A 13,129-nucleotide genomic window follows, 5' to 3' on the forward strand; every position below is an offset into this window, starting at 1 on the left:
GTTGTGAGGAGATTTTTCTTGTCCTTTTAGGTTGTCTGAAGTCCTCTGCTAATGTTCAGCAGGTGCTCTATGAGAGATGTATTGTATTGTAGATGTATTCTTGATGTACTTGTGAGGAGTGACAAATTCCATGTCCTCCTATTCCACCATCTTGACTCCTCTCCAGTAGCTGTAGTTATTTTTAATACTCTTTTGCTTTAACCTTTATACTGTAGTTGTGTTTAGCACACCATCCTATTACAGAACAGGAGTGTTCTAAATCTGCATACTTACCTTTACCAGTGTATTATATACTTTCATATGTTTTCATTTCACTAATTAGAGTCTTTTCTGTTCAGCATTTCTTGCATTGCAGGTCTGGTGGTGATGAAATCCCTCAGCTTATGTTTGTCTGGGAACATCTTTATTTCTCCTTCATATCTGAAGGATAACTTTTCCATATAGAGTATTCTTGGCTGACAGTTTTTTTCTTTCAACATTTTGAATATGTCATTCCACTCTCTCCTGGCACATAGGGTTTCTGCTGAGAAAACTGCTGATAACCTAATGGGGGTTCTTTTGTAGGTCACAATCTTTTTCCTCTGGCTGCTTTTAGGAACTTCTCTTTGATTTTTGACAGGTTCATTGTAATTTATCTTAAGAAGGTCTTTTTGCATTGAGATAATAGGGTGATTAGCGTCATGAATTTGGATGTCCTAGTCTTTCCTTGAGTTGGGAAGTTCTCAGCTATTATATCTTTAATAACTTTTCTGCCTTTTATCCCTCTCTTTTCCTCTGGAACCCCAGTTATTATAATGTTTGTATGTTTGATGGAGTCCTATAGATCACATAGGCTTTCTAAATCACTCTTTTTCATTATTTTCTCTTTGTTATCCTCTGATTTCAAATTTCCTATCCTTTAGCTCATTTAATCTATCTTCCACTCAGTCTACTCTGAGATAGATGCTCTCTATTGCATTTTTCATTTTACTCATTGAATTCTTCAGCTCCAGAATTTCTGTTTGGTTATTTTCCATGATTTATATCTCTTTATTAAATTTCAGATTTTGTTCATGTACTGTTTTCCTGATATTGTTGAATTGTCTTTCTGTGTTTTCTTGCTGCTCTTTTGGTTTCCTCAAAACTGCTATTTTGGGCTTCCCTGGTGGCAGCAGTGGTTGAGAATCTTCCTGCCAATGCAGGGGACACGGGTTCGAGCCCTGGTCTGGGAAGATCCCACATGCCGCGGAGCAACTAGGCCCGTGAGCCACAACTACTGAGCCTGCGCGTCTGGAGCTTGTGCTCCGTGACAGTGAGAGGCCCGTGCACCGCGATGAAGAGTGGCCCCCGCTTGCCGCAACTGGAGAAAGCCCACACACAGAAACGAAGACCCAACACAGCTATAAATAAATAAATAAGCAAAAACCTGCTATTTTGAATTTTCAGCTAGATCCTAAAATTTCATGTCTTTGGTTATTGGTGATTATTACCCTTTTTTACCCTTTTTTTTTTTTTTTTTTTTTTTGCGGTATGCGGGCCTCTCACTGTTGTGGCCTCTCCCGTTGCGGAGCACAGGCTCCGGACGTGCAGGCTCAGCGGCCATGGCTCACGGGCCCAGCCGCTTCGTGGCATGTGGGATCCTCCCGGACCGGGGCACGAACCCGCGTCCCCTGCATCGGCAGGCAGACTCTCAACCACTGCGCCACCAGGGAAGCCCTGATTATTACCTTTTGGTGATATCATGTTTCCTTGATTCTTCATGTTCCTTGGAGTTTTGTGTCACTGCTTTCACACATGAAGTAGCAGACACTTCCTCAAAACTTTGCTCATTGCCTTCAGGTGGGAAATATTGTTCATATGTCCTGTTATATCGGGGGTTTTCTCTGACCTTGTGTGGATATACCTGCTCCATGCTTCTTGCTCCCTCTTGTGGCATAATTATTCTTTTATGTCTTGTCTGGTCTTACAGCTCACCAGGATGTCTGCTAGAAACCTCTCTTTTGTTTTTCAGAAGGTAGCACTACAGTTCAAGTTTTTGGTTTCTCCCTTTCACATAGACCCTGGTCAGATATTTTGAGAGCACTTCTTTTATTGGAGCTTGCTCTTGCCACTGAACTCAGGAGCACATATAAGGAGCTGGCCGGAGAGTGGGGGGAGGTGTGAGTCTTGCACTCTGGGCATTGGGGGTGACTGTGGGACTGGTGAGGGGATCATCGGGTGAGGGTTTCCCAGAAGCTCACGGATGGACTTTCCACTGAAGTCTTGAACACAGTCATCAGGAACTATATCCCTTTAATATTGATATTCTTACCTGCTGCTTTCCTGATTTCTTCCCTTCCCCCTTCCCCCAGCCATGGAGGTCCCAGCCTCAAATTTGTTTTGTTTTGTTTTGCTCCAGTAGCATGCTGGAATCTCCCCTCAGCAAGGCTGGAGTTATACAAATTCTGTTTTGTCCTTGGGTGCCTGCTCAAGTCTGTACTCTTCAGGTTTTCCCCAGCCTAACCATGGCCAAGAGGGATTGGGGCAGGTTCACCGGTCCTGCTGATTCCACAGCTCATACAGTGGTCTTTCTGCCTATTACTGATGCACAGGTGGATGAGACTCCTCCCAGGTCCCTTGGCATATCTGGATCCCAGAACTCTAACAGAGGGACTTTTGTTCATGGATGGATGCCTAACTAGTTGTTTAAAAGGGGGGACAAAAAGGAATATCTTATGCCACTATGATGCTGACGTCACTTGTCCTTGTTATATTCAGAGTTGAGCTCAGTCTCTCTCCCCTATTCCAATAATCTTGACCCCTATTGCAATAGTCTTGAATAAAGTCTTTCTTACCATTTTTGACAAGTGCCAGAATAATTTCTTTTTAATAGTATCTCTCTTCCAACATCTTTCTTGCCTCGTTCCCATTTTTTTATGCTATTGTAAATTGAACTTTTTTTCTTGGATTTTTCATTGCTCATGTATAGAAATACAGTTGGTTTTTGTATTTTGATCTTGTACAATCTTGTTGAACTCATTTAATAGTTCCTTATGATTTTATGTATATAGGATCATACCATCTGAAAGTAGAGTTTTAATTCTTCCTTTCCAATCTGGATAACTTTCATTTCTTTCTCCTGCCTAATTGCCCTGGCTAGAACCTCCGGTACAGTGTTGAATGAAAGTAGCAAGAGTGGACATCCTTGTCTTATTCCTGATCTTAGGAAGACTTTCACAGTTACGTATGATGTTAGCTGTGGTTCTTTCATAGGTGCCATTTGTCAGGTTCAGGAAGTTCCCTTCTATTTCTTGTTTGTTGAGTTATCATGTAAAGGTGTTGGTTTTTGTCAAGTCCTTTTTTGTATCTGTTGAAATGATCATATTGGTTTTTGTCCTTTATTTTATTAAAACATTACAAGAATTGACTTTTGAATACTAAATCAACCTTGCATTTCTGAAACAAATGCCACTTCATCATCGTGTATAATCCTTTTTATATATTGCTGGATTCATTTTGCCAGTACTTTACTGAGGACTTCTTATGTCTTTATTCATAAGAGATATTGATCTATTATTTTCTTGTGATACCTTTATCTGGTTTTGATACCAGAGTAATACTGACCTTATAGGATGAGTTGCAAGTATTCCTTTCTCTTCTATTTTTAAAAGAATTTGTAAAAAATTGGTATTAATTCTTCTTGAAATGTTTGGTAGAATTCACCCTTGAAGCCATCTGTGCTTGTGCTTTTCTTTCTGCAAAGTTTAAAGATTACTGATTCAATCTCTTTATTTGTTGTAGCTCTATTCAGATATTCTGTTTCTTCTTGAGTCTGTTTTGGTGGTTTGTGTCTTTCTAGGAATTTATCCATTTCATTTATCTAATATGTTGACATACTCTTGTTCATAGTTCTCTTAGGATCCCTTTCATTTCTATGAATTTGATAGTTATTATTTTAGTAATTTGAGTATTCTCTCTTTTTTTGGTCTGTTTATGCAAATATTTGTCAATTTTGTTGATCTTTTCAAACCTACTTTTGGTTTCATTGATTTTCTCTATTTTTCTTTTATGATCTATATATTTTTTCTGCTCTAATGTTTATTATCTACTTCCCTCTGTTAGCTTTGGATTTAGTTTGCTCTTCTTTTCCCAGTTCCTTAAGATAGAACAATAGGTTATTAATTTGGGATCTTTTGTCTTAGTCAACTTAGAGTACTATAAAAAATTACTATAGACTGGGTGGCTTAAACAACAGAAATTGATATTCTCACAGTTCTGGAGGCTGGAATTCTAAGGTCAGGGTGCCTGTATGGGAACTGTCTTCCCAGCTTGCAGATGGTGCCTTATCACTCTCTTCCCAGCTTGCAGATGGTGCCTTGTCACTGTGTCCTCACATGGCTGGAAGTAAGACAGGGAGCAAGCTCTCTGGTGTTTCTTCTTATAAGGCCACTAATCCCATCACAAGCCTTCATGGCCTCATCTAAATCTAATGATCTCCCAAAGGCCCCATCTCCAAGTACTATCACATTAGGGGTTAGAGCTTCAATATATGAATTTGTGGGGACTCAATTCAGTCTATAACATTTTTCTTCTCTGTAATGTAGGTGTTTGCTGCTATAAATTTCCTTCTATTCACTGCTTTTACTTAATCCCATAAGTTTTCCTTGTTATTGATTTCTAATTTCATTTCATTGTTGAGTGAAGCAGCTGAGCTCTCCCTCCCCCAAGCAAGTTTCTAATTTCTGCTCTTTTTCCTGTGTATGGATCACACTTTCCTGTTTCTTTTCATATCATAACTTTTTTTGAAAATTGGACATTTTCAATAATGTAGCAACTCTGGGTACTGATTCCCAACCCCTAGGGTGTATTGTTTGCTGGTTTATTTATTTAGTGACTTGGCTGCACTTTTTCTTTGAAGTCTATTTCTCCCACAGTGTGCAGCCTCTAATGTCACCTCTCAGAGGGAACAGCCTTGGGCATGCACACAGTCACCCTGGAATGACACAGCTTTCTTGTTTCTTTTCCTAATCTCTCTATTAAGCCTGCCTCTGTGGTACCTCACCCAGCTGTTAGCCTCCACTAATTGCAGACTAATTGTTCCATTTTTATTTTTCTGACAGTTTCCCATACATAAAGTCCTCCAGTGATCTAATTAGATTTGGGGTTCCCTTGTGTTTGAGGCCAGTCTTAGGTATTTGTTCGGACCTCAGGAGGGTTCTTCTTAGCTGACTCTTCCCCCAGGTACTCTCTGTTAAACTTCTAGCTGTCACATGGTTTAGCTTGTTATTCTCATGAAGCTCCCAGCTTCCTGTAACTGCTCATCTCTCAAATCTCCATTGTTTTTGACAGCACCCTTAGGCTTGAACTTCTCCATACTCTGTTCCAAATAAAGTCTGTTCTCTTAGGAAAGCTCTCTGTTCTTAAGTCCTGCCTTTCCCCCTGGGAACAATCTATGAACCACTGTTCTGGAGCTATGGATAGGAACAGTGGACTGCTTCTCTTGGAGTGACACCCTTGCCCTACCAGTGGAGTGCTGGGTAACCCTGGTTTTCTTGGCTTGCCTCTCCCAGTATGGAACCTGTACTCTATGAGTTACATCAGGGCAGGGGCACTCAGAGCCCACTATTCTTGGCCTCCACTTGCCGTAGAGCTTCTGCCCTGTGCATGGGGACTAGGTAGATGGAGGAAGCCTCACACCTACCAGTCATGCCATGCTAGAGTAGAGCTTCTGCCTTATGGACCTGGGGATGGGGTAAGGTAGGAGGAGAAATGCTGATGAGTTGCTCCTCCTGGGGGCAAAGCATAGCCTTTGAATGGGACCTGAGGGGAAAGAGCACTCCCAGGCTTTATTTGCCAGGAGTAGAGCTTCCGTCTCACTGAACTGAAGCATGGAGTAGATCATGTCTCAAATACCATAGACTCTCACTTTTCTTACTAAGAATTCATTGATTTTCTTGTGTAAATGTTTCTTCATTTGCTGTATGCCCTTAGGACATTCACAGTTTTCAGAGACTTTAACTTGTTTTTGTTTGTTTTTATAATTTTTACCAGTTATGGTGGTTTTATTGGAGAGAGGCTCTGTGGAGCTCCTCACACTGCAATTCTGGAAATGTCCAACTCTCATTTATTTTGAAGGTTCTTTTTTGGTTTTTACTCTCAGATCATACCCTTAATTCAGGTGTTTGCAAACTACAGCCCTTGGATCAAATCTGGCCTCTTTTTCTAAATAAAGTTTCATTGGAACACAGTCATGCCCATTCGTTTATGTATTGTTTATGGCTGACAGAGTTCAGTAATTGCAATTGAGACCATTTGGCCCACAAAGCCTAAAATATTTAGTGTCTGGCCCTTTACAAAAAAACTGACAACACCTACTTTAGTTGGTAAGCTTTACTAAAGTCTTTCATTACTTAAAGATATAAGTGCTTCCATAGTAAATATGAGTCGTCAAGAATACCAACAATAATTAAAATCAGATTTGGCTTAAAGGCAAAATTAGTAGATTTGTAATATAAACATGATATTTTTTGTTTTTCCAACATTTTCAGATCTGGTAGCTCAGCGAGGCGAAAGATTGGAATTATTGATAGATAAAACAGAAAATCTCGTGGATTCGGTAAGTATGGGGTATGGTAATATTTTTCCAGGTTGTAAACTAGAGAAACCGTGGTTGATGGCTAATATAATAGGGAAATGTCTTAAATTCAATACTTTAGTGGGGTTTTTTTTCCATTCTAACCCCCATTATGTGACTGCGTTGTGATCATGAGGATATCAATGAGGCATAGAAAAAAGCCACAACCCATTAATAGCCATTAAGGAAGCTTTCATTTGGAAAACATACTCAATATAAAGAAACAATTTTTTAAAGCTTTGGATTGATGCCTACATAATTTAGCACCTTAGCTACATATACCAGTCTGTTCTCTGTACATTCGTAAAACGCAAAACAGAAGTGCGGGCCAGTTGTGACCCATTGTGGATCCTAAAAATCAGACAGTTCAGTCACTTTCTTGCTTACCGTGACAGCTTGGGCTTTTTTTGTATTAAGCAAGAGGCAGAGATTGATAGGGAAGGATGTGTCCCTGTAACCTACTTATGCTACAATTACGTGTGTCTCTGCATTTTCCATCTGGTTGGTGGATGAAAGTTTTCAGGGAAGATGATACATATACAGTGAATAGAAGGAGGGCAGAGATCAGTTACAATTTGGGTCTATACAATTACAAATTTACATGAAGAGTAGAAATTTACCCCTTGAAACAGATATCGGTGAGTGATCTTGTTCATTCTTACTGACAGGTAGATTTTAGTGGTTAAGAGCACAAGCTCTAGAGTCTGGTTGCCTGGGATTGAATCCCAGCTCTGTCACTCACTAGTTGTGTGACCTTAGGCAAGTTACTTAAACTCTCTATACCTCAGTCGTCATCATCTGGAAAATGAAGATGAATCTTTTTCCTAGTGTTTTGAGGGTTAAAGCACACAATGCATGCAAAACCCCTAACAGTGTCTGATACATAGTAAGAGCTATTTAAAGGTTTATTGTTATTGTTAGTTTTACAGAGACATCTATTAACGGTAGGTCTTAGGAGGATAATAGTTTTTTCACCAAAGTACATGGAAATTGGAGGAAGGGTGGCACCATACAGGAAGTTAAGACACCAGGGTTCTATAATGGCTCACTTTGTAAACCGTTGCTTGGGGACAAAGAGAGACAGGTGTCTGATTGTAGATCTGATGACAAGTTTTTTTGTACTTCCAGTCTATCTCTTAGGTATCCTCAGTCCCTGAAGATGACCTTATTTAGCTGGAGTGGCCTGTGTTTGACCAGTACTAGTATAGTCTGCACTTTCCAAAAAAAGCTTTCTTAATTTTGTTGACTACATCACCCAGATTAACAAAAGGTACTCATTAACTGCTGCCTCTTTTTATGGAGGAATAACGAATACAATAAAGTGCAGCAAATGTACTACTTTTAATAAGTGTGCAGCTCAGTTATTTTTTTACATGTTTATACCCATGTAACCACCACCTAGGTCAAGATATAAAACACTATCAGCACCTCAGAAGGCAGCCTCAAGCCCCTTCCAGTTAATAATCCCCAACAGAAGTAACTTTTCTGACTTATATCACCCTAGATAATGTTTTTCCCGTTCTTAAAATGTATAGAAAAGTGGAAACGTATGTTATATATTTGCATCTGTCCCCTTTCACTCACCAGTATGCCTATGAGATTCATCCATGTTGTTGAATGTAGTAATAATTTATTATTTTTTATTGTTTTGTACTACATATTCCATTGTATAAGTCTACCTACCACTATTTATCCATCCTCCTCTGTGGGGCTTTAATTCTGGATTCTCTATTTCGTTACATTGTTCTCTTTGTCTATCTTTATGCCAGTACCACACTGTATTGCTAACTGTAGCTTTATAGAATTCCCTAAGTCCTTCACTCTGTTCTTCACCAGGACTGTCTTCACCATTTTAGGTCCTTTGCATTTCCGTTTGTGTTTCAGAATAAGCTTGTTATTTTCCATCCTTAAAAAAAAATTGTATCTTTGATTGTGATTGCATTTAACTGATAGGTCAACTTAAGGAGAATTGGTAATCTTGACAGCATTGAGTCTTCCTATCCATTAACTTGGCATATGTCTGCTTTTGCATAGGATTTCTTTAATTTTTCTCACCAGTGCTTTTTAGTTTTTGGTGTACAAATCTTGCACATATTTTGTGAAATATACCTTTGAGAATTTCATGCTTTTGCATTCTATTTTAAATTTTGCTTTCCAATATTTATTGCTAATTATATAGAAATGAAATTAATTTTTATATATTGACCTGGTTTGTATCCTTCAACTTTCCAAAATTCACTTATTAGTTCTATGAGCTTTTTTGTAGGTGCTTACATTTTATTTCTTTTCCTTGTATTACTGCACTGGCTAGAACCTTCTACACAATAGTGAAGACAAGTTGTGACTGGACATTCTTGAATGAAGCACATCTTATGGGGAAAAAATCAGTATTTTCACAATTATGTTGTTAGCTGTAGATTTTTTAATAGGTACCCTTTATCAGGTGAAAGAAGTTCCTTCAATTCCTCATTTCAGAGTTTTATTCATGAATTTTATCAAATATTTTTTCTCTATATATTGAGAAGATTATATGGTTTTTCTCCTTTAATCAGTTAATATGACTGAACCTAACTTACTAAACTAATATTTATTTCTGAATGTTAAACTAACCTTGCATTCCTGCAAGATCATGATACAGTATCCTTTTTATCTAATACCTTATTGGATTTGCTATTGATTTATTCAGAAATTTTGTATCTGTGTTCATGAGGGATGTTTGTCTATAATTTATTTTTCTTTTTGGGCTTTGGCATCAGGGATATACTGGCCCCATCAAACAGGTTGGGAAGTGTTACCTCTCTCTCTCTATCCTCCAAAAGAGTTTAGGTAGTATCGATATTATTTGCTCCTTTGCTCTTTGGAAGGATTCACCAGTGAAGCAGTCTCAGCCTGGAGTTTTCTTTGTGGGAAGGTTTTAAATCTACCATTTTACTATTTGTTTCCTTTTTTTTTTTTTTTTACCATCTGTTCTTTGTTCCCTTCACTTTCTTTTCCTGCCTTCTGTTCCATTAATGAGTACGTCTTAAATTCCATTTTTATTCTGTTTTGTTATTTTGTGATTGCTTTAAGGTTTACAGTATAAGGCTTTAACTTATCATAGTCTACCTCCAAGTGGTGTTATTCCACCTCACAAATAGTATGAGAACCTTATAATAGTATACCTCCAATTTTTACCTGGCCTTGGTGCTATTTTTGTCATACTTTTATACACACATATAACCTTCAAAAGAGATTTAAATAATAAGAAAAACATCTTTTGTATTTATCCATATAGTTAATATTTCTCGTAACTCTTCATTCTTTTGTGTGGATCCAGATTTCCATCTGGTGACATTTTCTTTCTGCCTGTAGGATGTCTTTTAACATTTCTTGTAGTGTAGGTCTGCTAGTAATGAATTCTTTCAGTATTTGTATATCAGAAAAGTCTTTATTTCACTTCCTTTTCTTAAAGATATTTTCACAGACTAGAATTCTATATTATTTTTTTCTTTCAATATTTGAAAGATGTTTCATCACTGTTTTTTATATTGTTTCTGACAAAAATGCCACTGTTGTTTTTACATATATAATTTGTCTTTTTTTCCTCTGGGTGCTTATAAGATTTTTCTATCATTGGTTTTAAGAAATTTGATTATAATATACTTTGGTGTAGTTTTCTTTATGTTTCTTCAGCTCTGGGTTTGTTGAGCTGTGGGTTTGTAGTTTTTATCAAATTATGAAAACAGTCAGCTGTTATTTCTTCAAATATTTTCCTGTCCTTCTTTCCTTCTAGGACTCCAGTTATGTGTACATTAAAGCACTTGAAGTTGTCCCACAACTCACTGATGCCCTGTTCGTTTTTTTCAGTCTTTTTTCTTTCTGTGTTTCATTTAGGATAGTTTCTATTACAGTGTCTTCAAGTTTACTTATCTTTTTATGCTGCAGTTTGTAATCTGTTACTCCCATTTTGTGTATTTTTCATGTCTACAAGTTTGATTTTGATCTTTTTTATGTCTTTCGTGTGTCTCCTTAACATTTGCATGCTTTCCTCTACATTGCTTAATATATAAAGTATATTTATAATTGAAATGTTTATTCCACTTACATGTAATATAAATATTGATAGAGTTGAGTTTAAGTAAGCTATGTTGCTCTTTGGTTTTTATTTGCTCTGTCCTCTTTGTTCCTCTTTTTTATTTTGTTTATTCAAATGTTTAAAAAATTGTTTCATTTTATCACCTCTTGGTTTTTCTAACAACCTTATTTAATTATTTATTTATTGATCAATAAATCACAGACCGTACAGTTGACCCATTTAAAGTGTACAGTTCAATGGGTTTTGGCATATTACATTATAATTTTTAATTGTGGTGAAATATATACATATAATAAATTTGCCATTTTAACCATTTTAGTGTATAATTCAGTGACATTAATTACATTCACAGTGTTGTGCAGCCATCATCACTATCTGTGTCCAAAACTTTGTCATTATGCCAAACAAATTCTGTAACTGTTAACCAATAAGTTCCCATTCCCACTCCCCCCAGCCCCTGGTAACCTCTTATCTACTTTTTGTCTCTATGAATTTGCCTATTCTAGAGATCTATAATTGGAATCCTACAATAATTTGTCCTTTTGTGTCTGGCTTATTTCACTTTGTGTCATATTTTCAAGTTTCATCCATGTTGTAGCATGTGTCAGGACTTCATTTATTTTTATGGCTGAATAATATTCCATTATAGGGATATACCACATTTTATTTATCCATTCATCTGTTGATGGACCGCTGAGTTATTTCCATCTTTGGGCGCTTGTGAATAATTCTGCTATGAACATTGGCATACAAGTATCCATTCAAGTCCCTGCTTTTAGTTCCTTTGGGTATTTACCTAGGAGTGGAATTACTGGGTCATATGGTAATCCTATGTTTAGCTTTTTGAGGGACTACCAAACATTTTTTCATAACTGCCACACCATTTTACATTCCCAACATGTGCAAGGATACCAGTTTTTCCACATCTTCACCAGCACTTGTTATTTTCCATAGTTTTCTTATAGCCATCCTGGTGGGTATGAAGTGGTATGTCATTGTGGTTTTGATTTTCATTTCCCTAAGGACTAATGATGTTGATAATCTTTCCGTGTGCTTATTGACAATTTGTATATCTTCTTGGGAGAAATTATTCAAGTCCTTTGCCCATTTTTAGTGCATCATCAGCTGCTAGTGAAACCATCTACATGAAGTGGAGAGGCCATCAGGCTGGTCAGCTTGCCCTTGTCATTCTCACAGGGGTTTTTATATCTTTTTGTTCTTTTCTACTTACATCCACCCCCACCCATCCCCAAGGGAAGCTTTGGTAAGGTGTAACAATTGTTCTTTATAGTTGAACTGGTTTTAAACAGGTGATATATCAGTGTTCAAATACTGACCTGAGGATTGTGGAGAAATCTTCACCCCAACCTGTTGAATCACATAACTGTATTTAGGTTTATTAGTTTCATTGCTCACTACTTTTTCTTATTCATATTATCTTCCTCCTTCTTGGAGTCTTTATTGTGACTTAGTTTGTGAGTAATTGAAAAGAGTTTGGGCAACTGAGAAGTTCACCAACTATGTACAATTTAGAGGGCACAGTCCCCAAGCCTCCCTCAATTCTGACACCAGCTGCAAGTTTGTTCATTCCCCAAACCATTCTAAGGTTTGATAACTCACTAGAAGGACTCACAGAACTCTATGAAAGCTATTATAGTTATGGTTTTTTACAGGCAAAGGTTACAGATTAAGCTCAGCCAAAAGAAGCAGCACATTGGGTGGAGTTGGAGAGGTAACAAACCCACAGTTTCTGTTGTTCTTTCCCTATGGGCTCATTACTCTCCCAGCATAGATGTGTGATGACATTGTCAACAAAGAATTAATCAGTCCATCTAAGAAAGAAATGGAAAATTTTATTTGAGCCAAATTTGAGAATTATAACCAGGGAAGAGAATCTCAGAAAGCTCAGAGAACTGTTCCACCTGTTAGAAGTCAAGTCACAGTTCTATAAGGCTTTTGAGACAGAGGACTGGACATTAAATGACATATTATTGACACTTACACAATCCAGATCTAAGTGTCACTGTGACCCCTTACAAGATCAAGAAGGAATGTTATCTTTAAGTTGTCTTGTTGGTGCTGGGAGAATGTTGGTCTTTATGGTTGAGCAGGAGTTTTTGCTGATGGGGAAGGTTTGGTCAATGCATAATGCAGATACACAGTGCACATTGTGGGGAGAGAGGAGGCCAAAGGGCAGAGAAAAATTTTTATGTTTAAATTTTTGTCTTGCCATAAAATATGAATTTTATTTCACAAAATACACAGAGCATTGTACAACAAGGAAGCTTGCCCAAGCTTCATTGTTCAGTTTTGTTGTTGTTTTTATTGAAGTATAGTTGATTTACAATGTTGCATTAGTTTCTGGTGTACAGTAAAGTGATTCAGTTATACATATATATATATATATATATATATATATATATATGTGTGTGTATTCTTTTTCACATTCTTTTTCTTTATAG

General features: G+C 37.3%; 1 protein-coding gene across 1 annotated transcript in view; it reads left to right on the forward strand.

The window, feature by feature from the left end:
* The window catches only part of VAMP7 (vesicle associated membrane protein 7), a 66,575-nt gene that overhangs the window by 46,313 nt on the left and 7,133 nt on the right, over positions 1-13,129 (forward strand). Inside the window, exon 6 of the mRNA XM_024753971.1 lies at positions 6,507-6,574. Coding sequence (XP_024609739.1) covers positions 6,507-6,574 — 68 coding nt within the window. The remainder of the gene's footprint in view (positions 1-6,506; positions 6,575-13,129) is intronic.

The sequence above is a fragment of the Neophocaena asiaeorientalis genome, unplaced genomic scaffold, assembly GCF_003031525.2.
Source record: "Neophocaena asiaeorientalis asiaeorientalis breed wild unplaced genomic scaffold, Neophocaena_asiaeorientalis_V1.1 scaffold488, whole genome shotgun sequence".
In the NCBI taxonomy this organism is placed as follows: domain Eukaryota; kingdom Metazoa; phylum Chordata; class Mammalia; order Artiodactyla; family Phocoenidae; genus Neophocaena; species Neophocaena asiaeorientalis.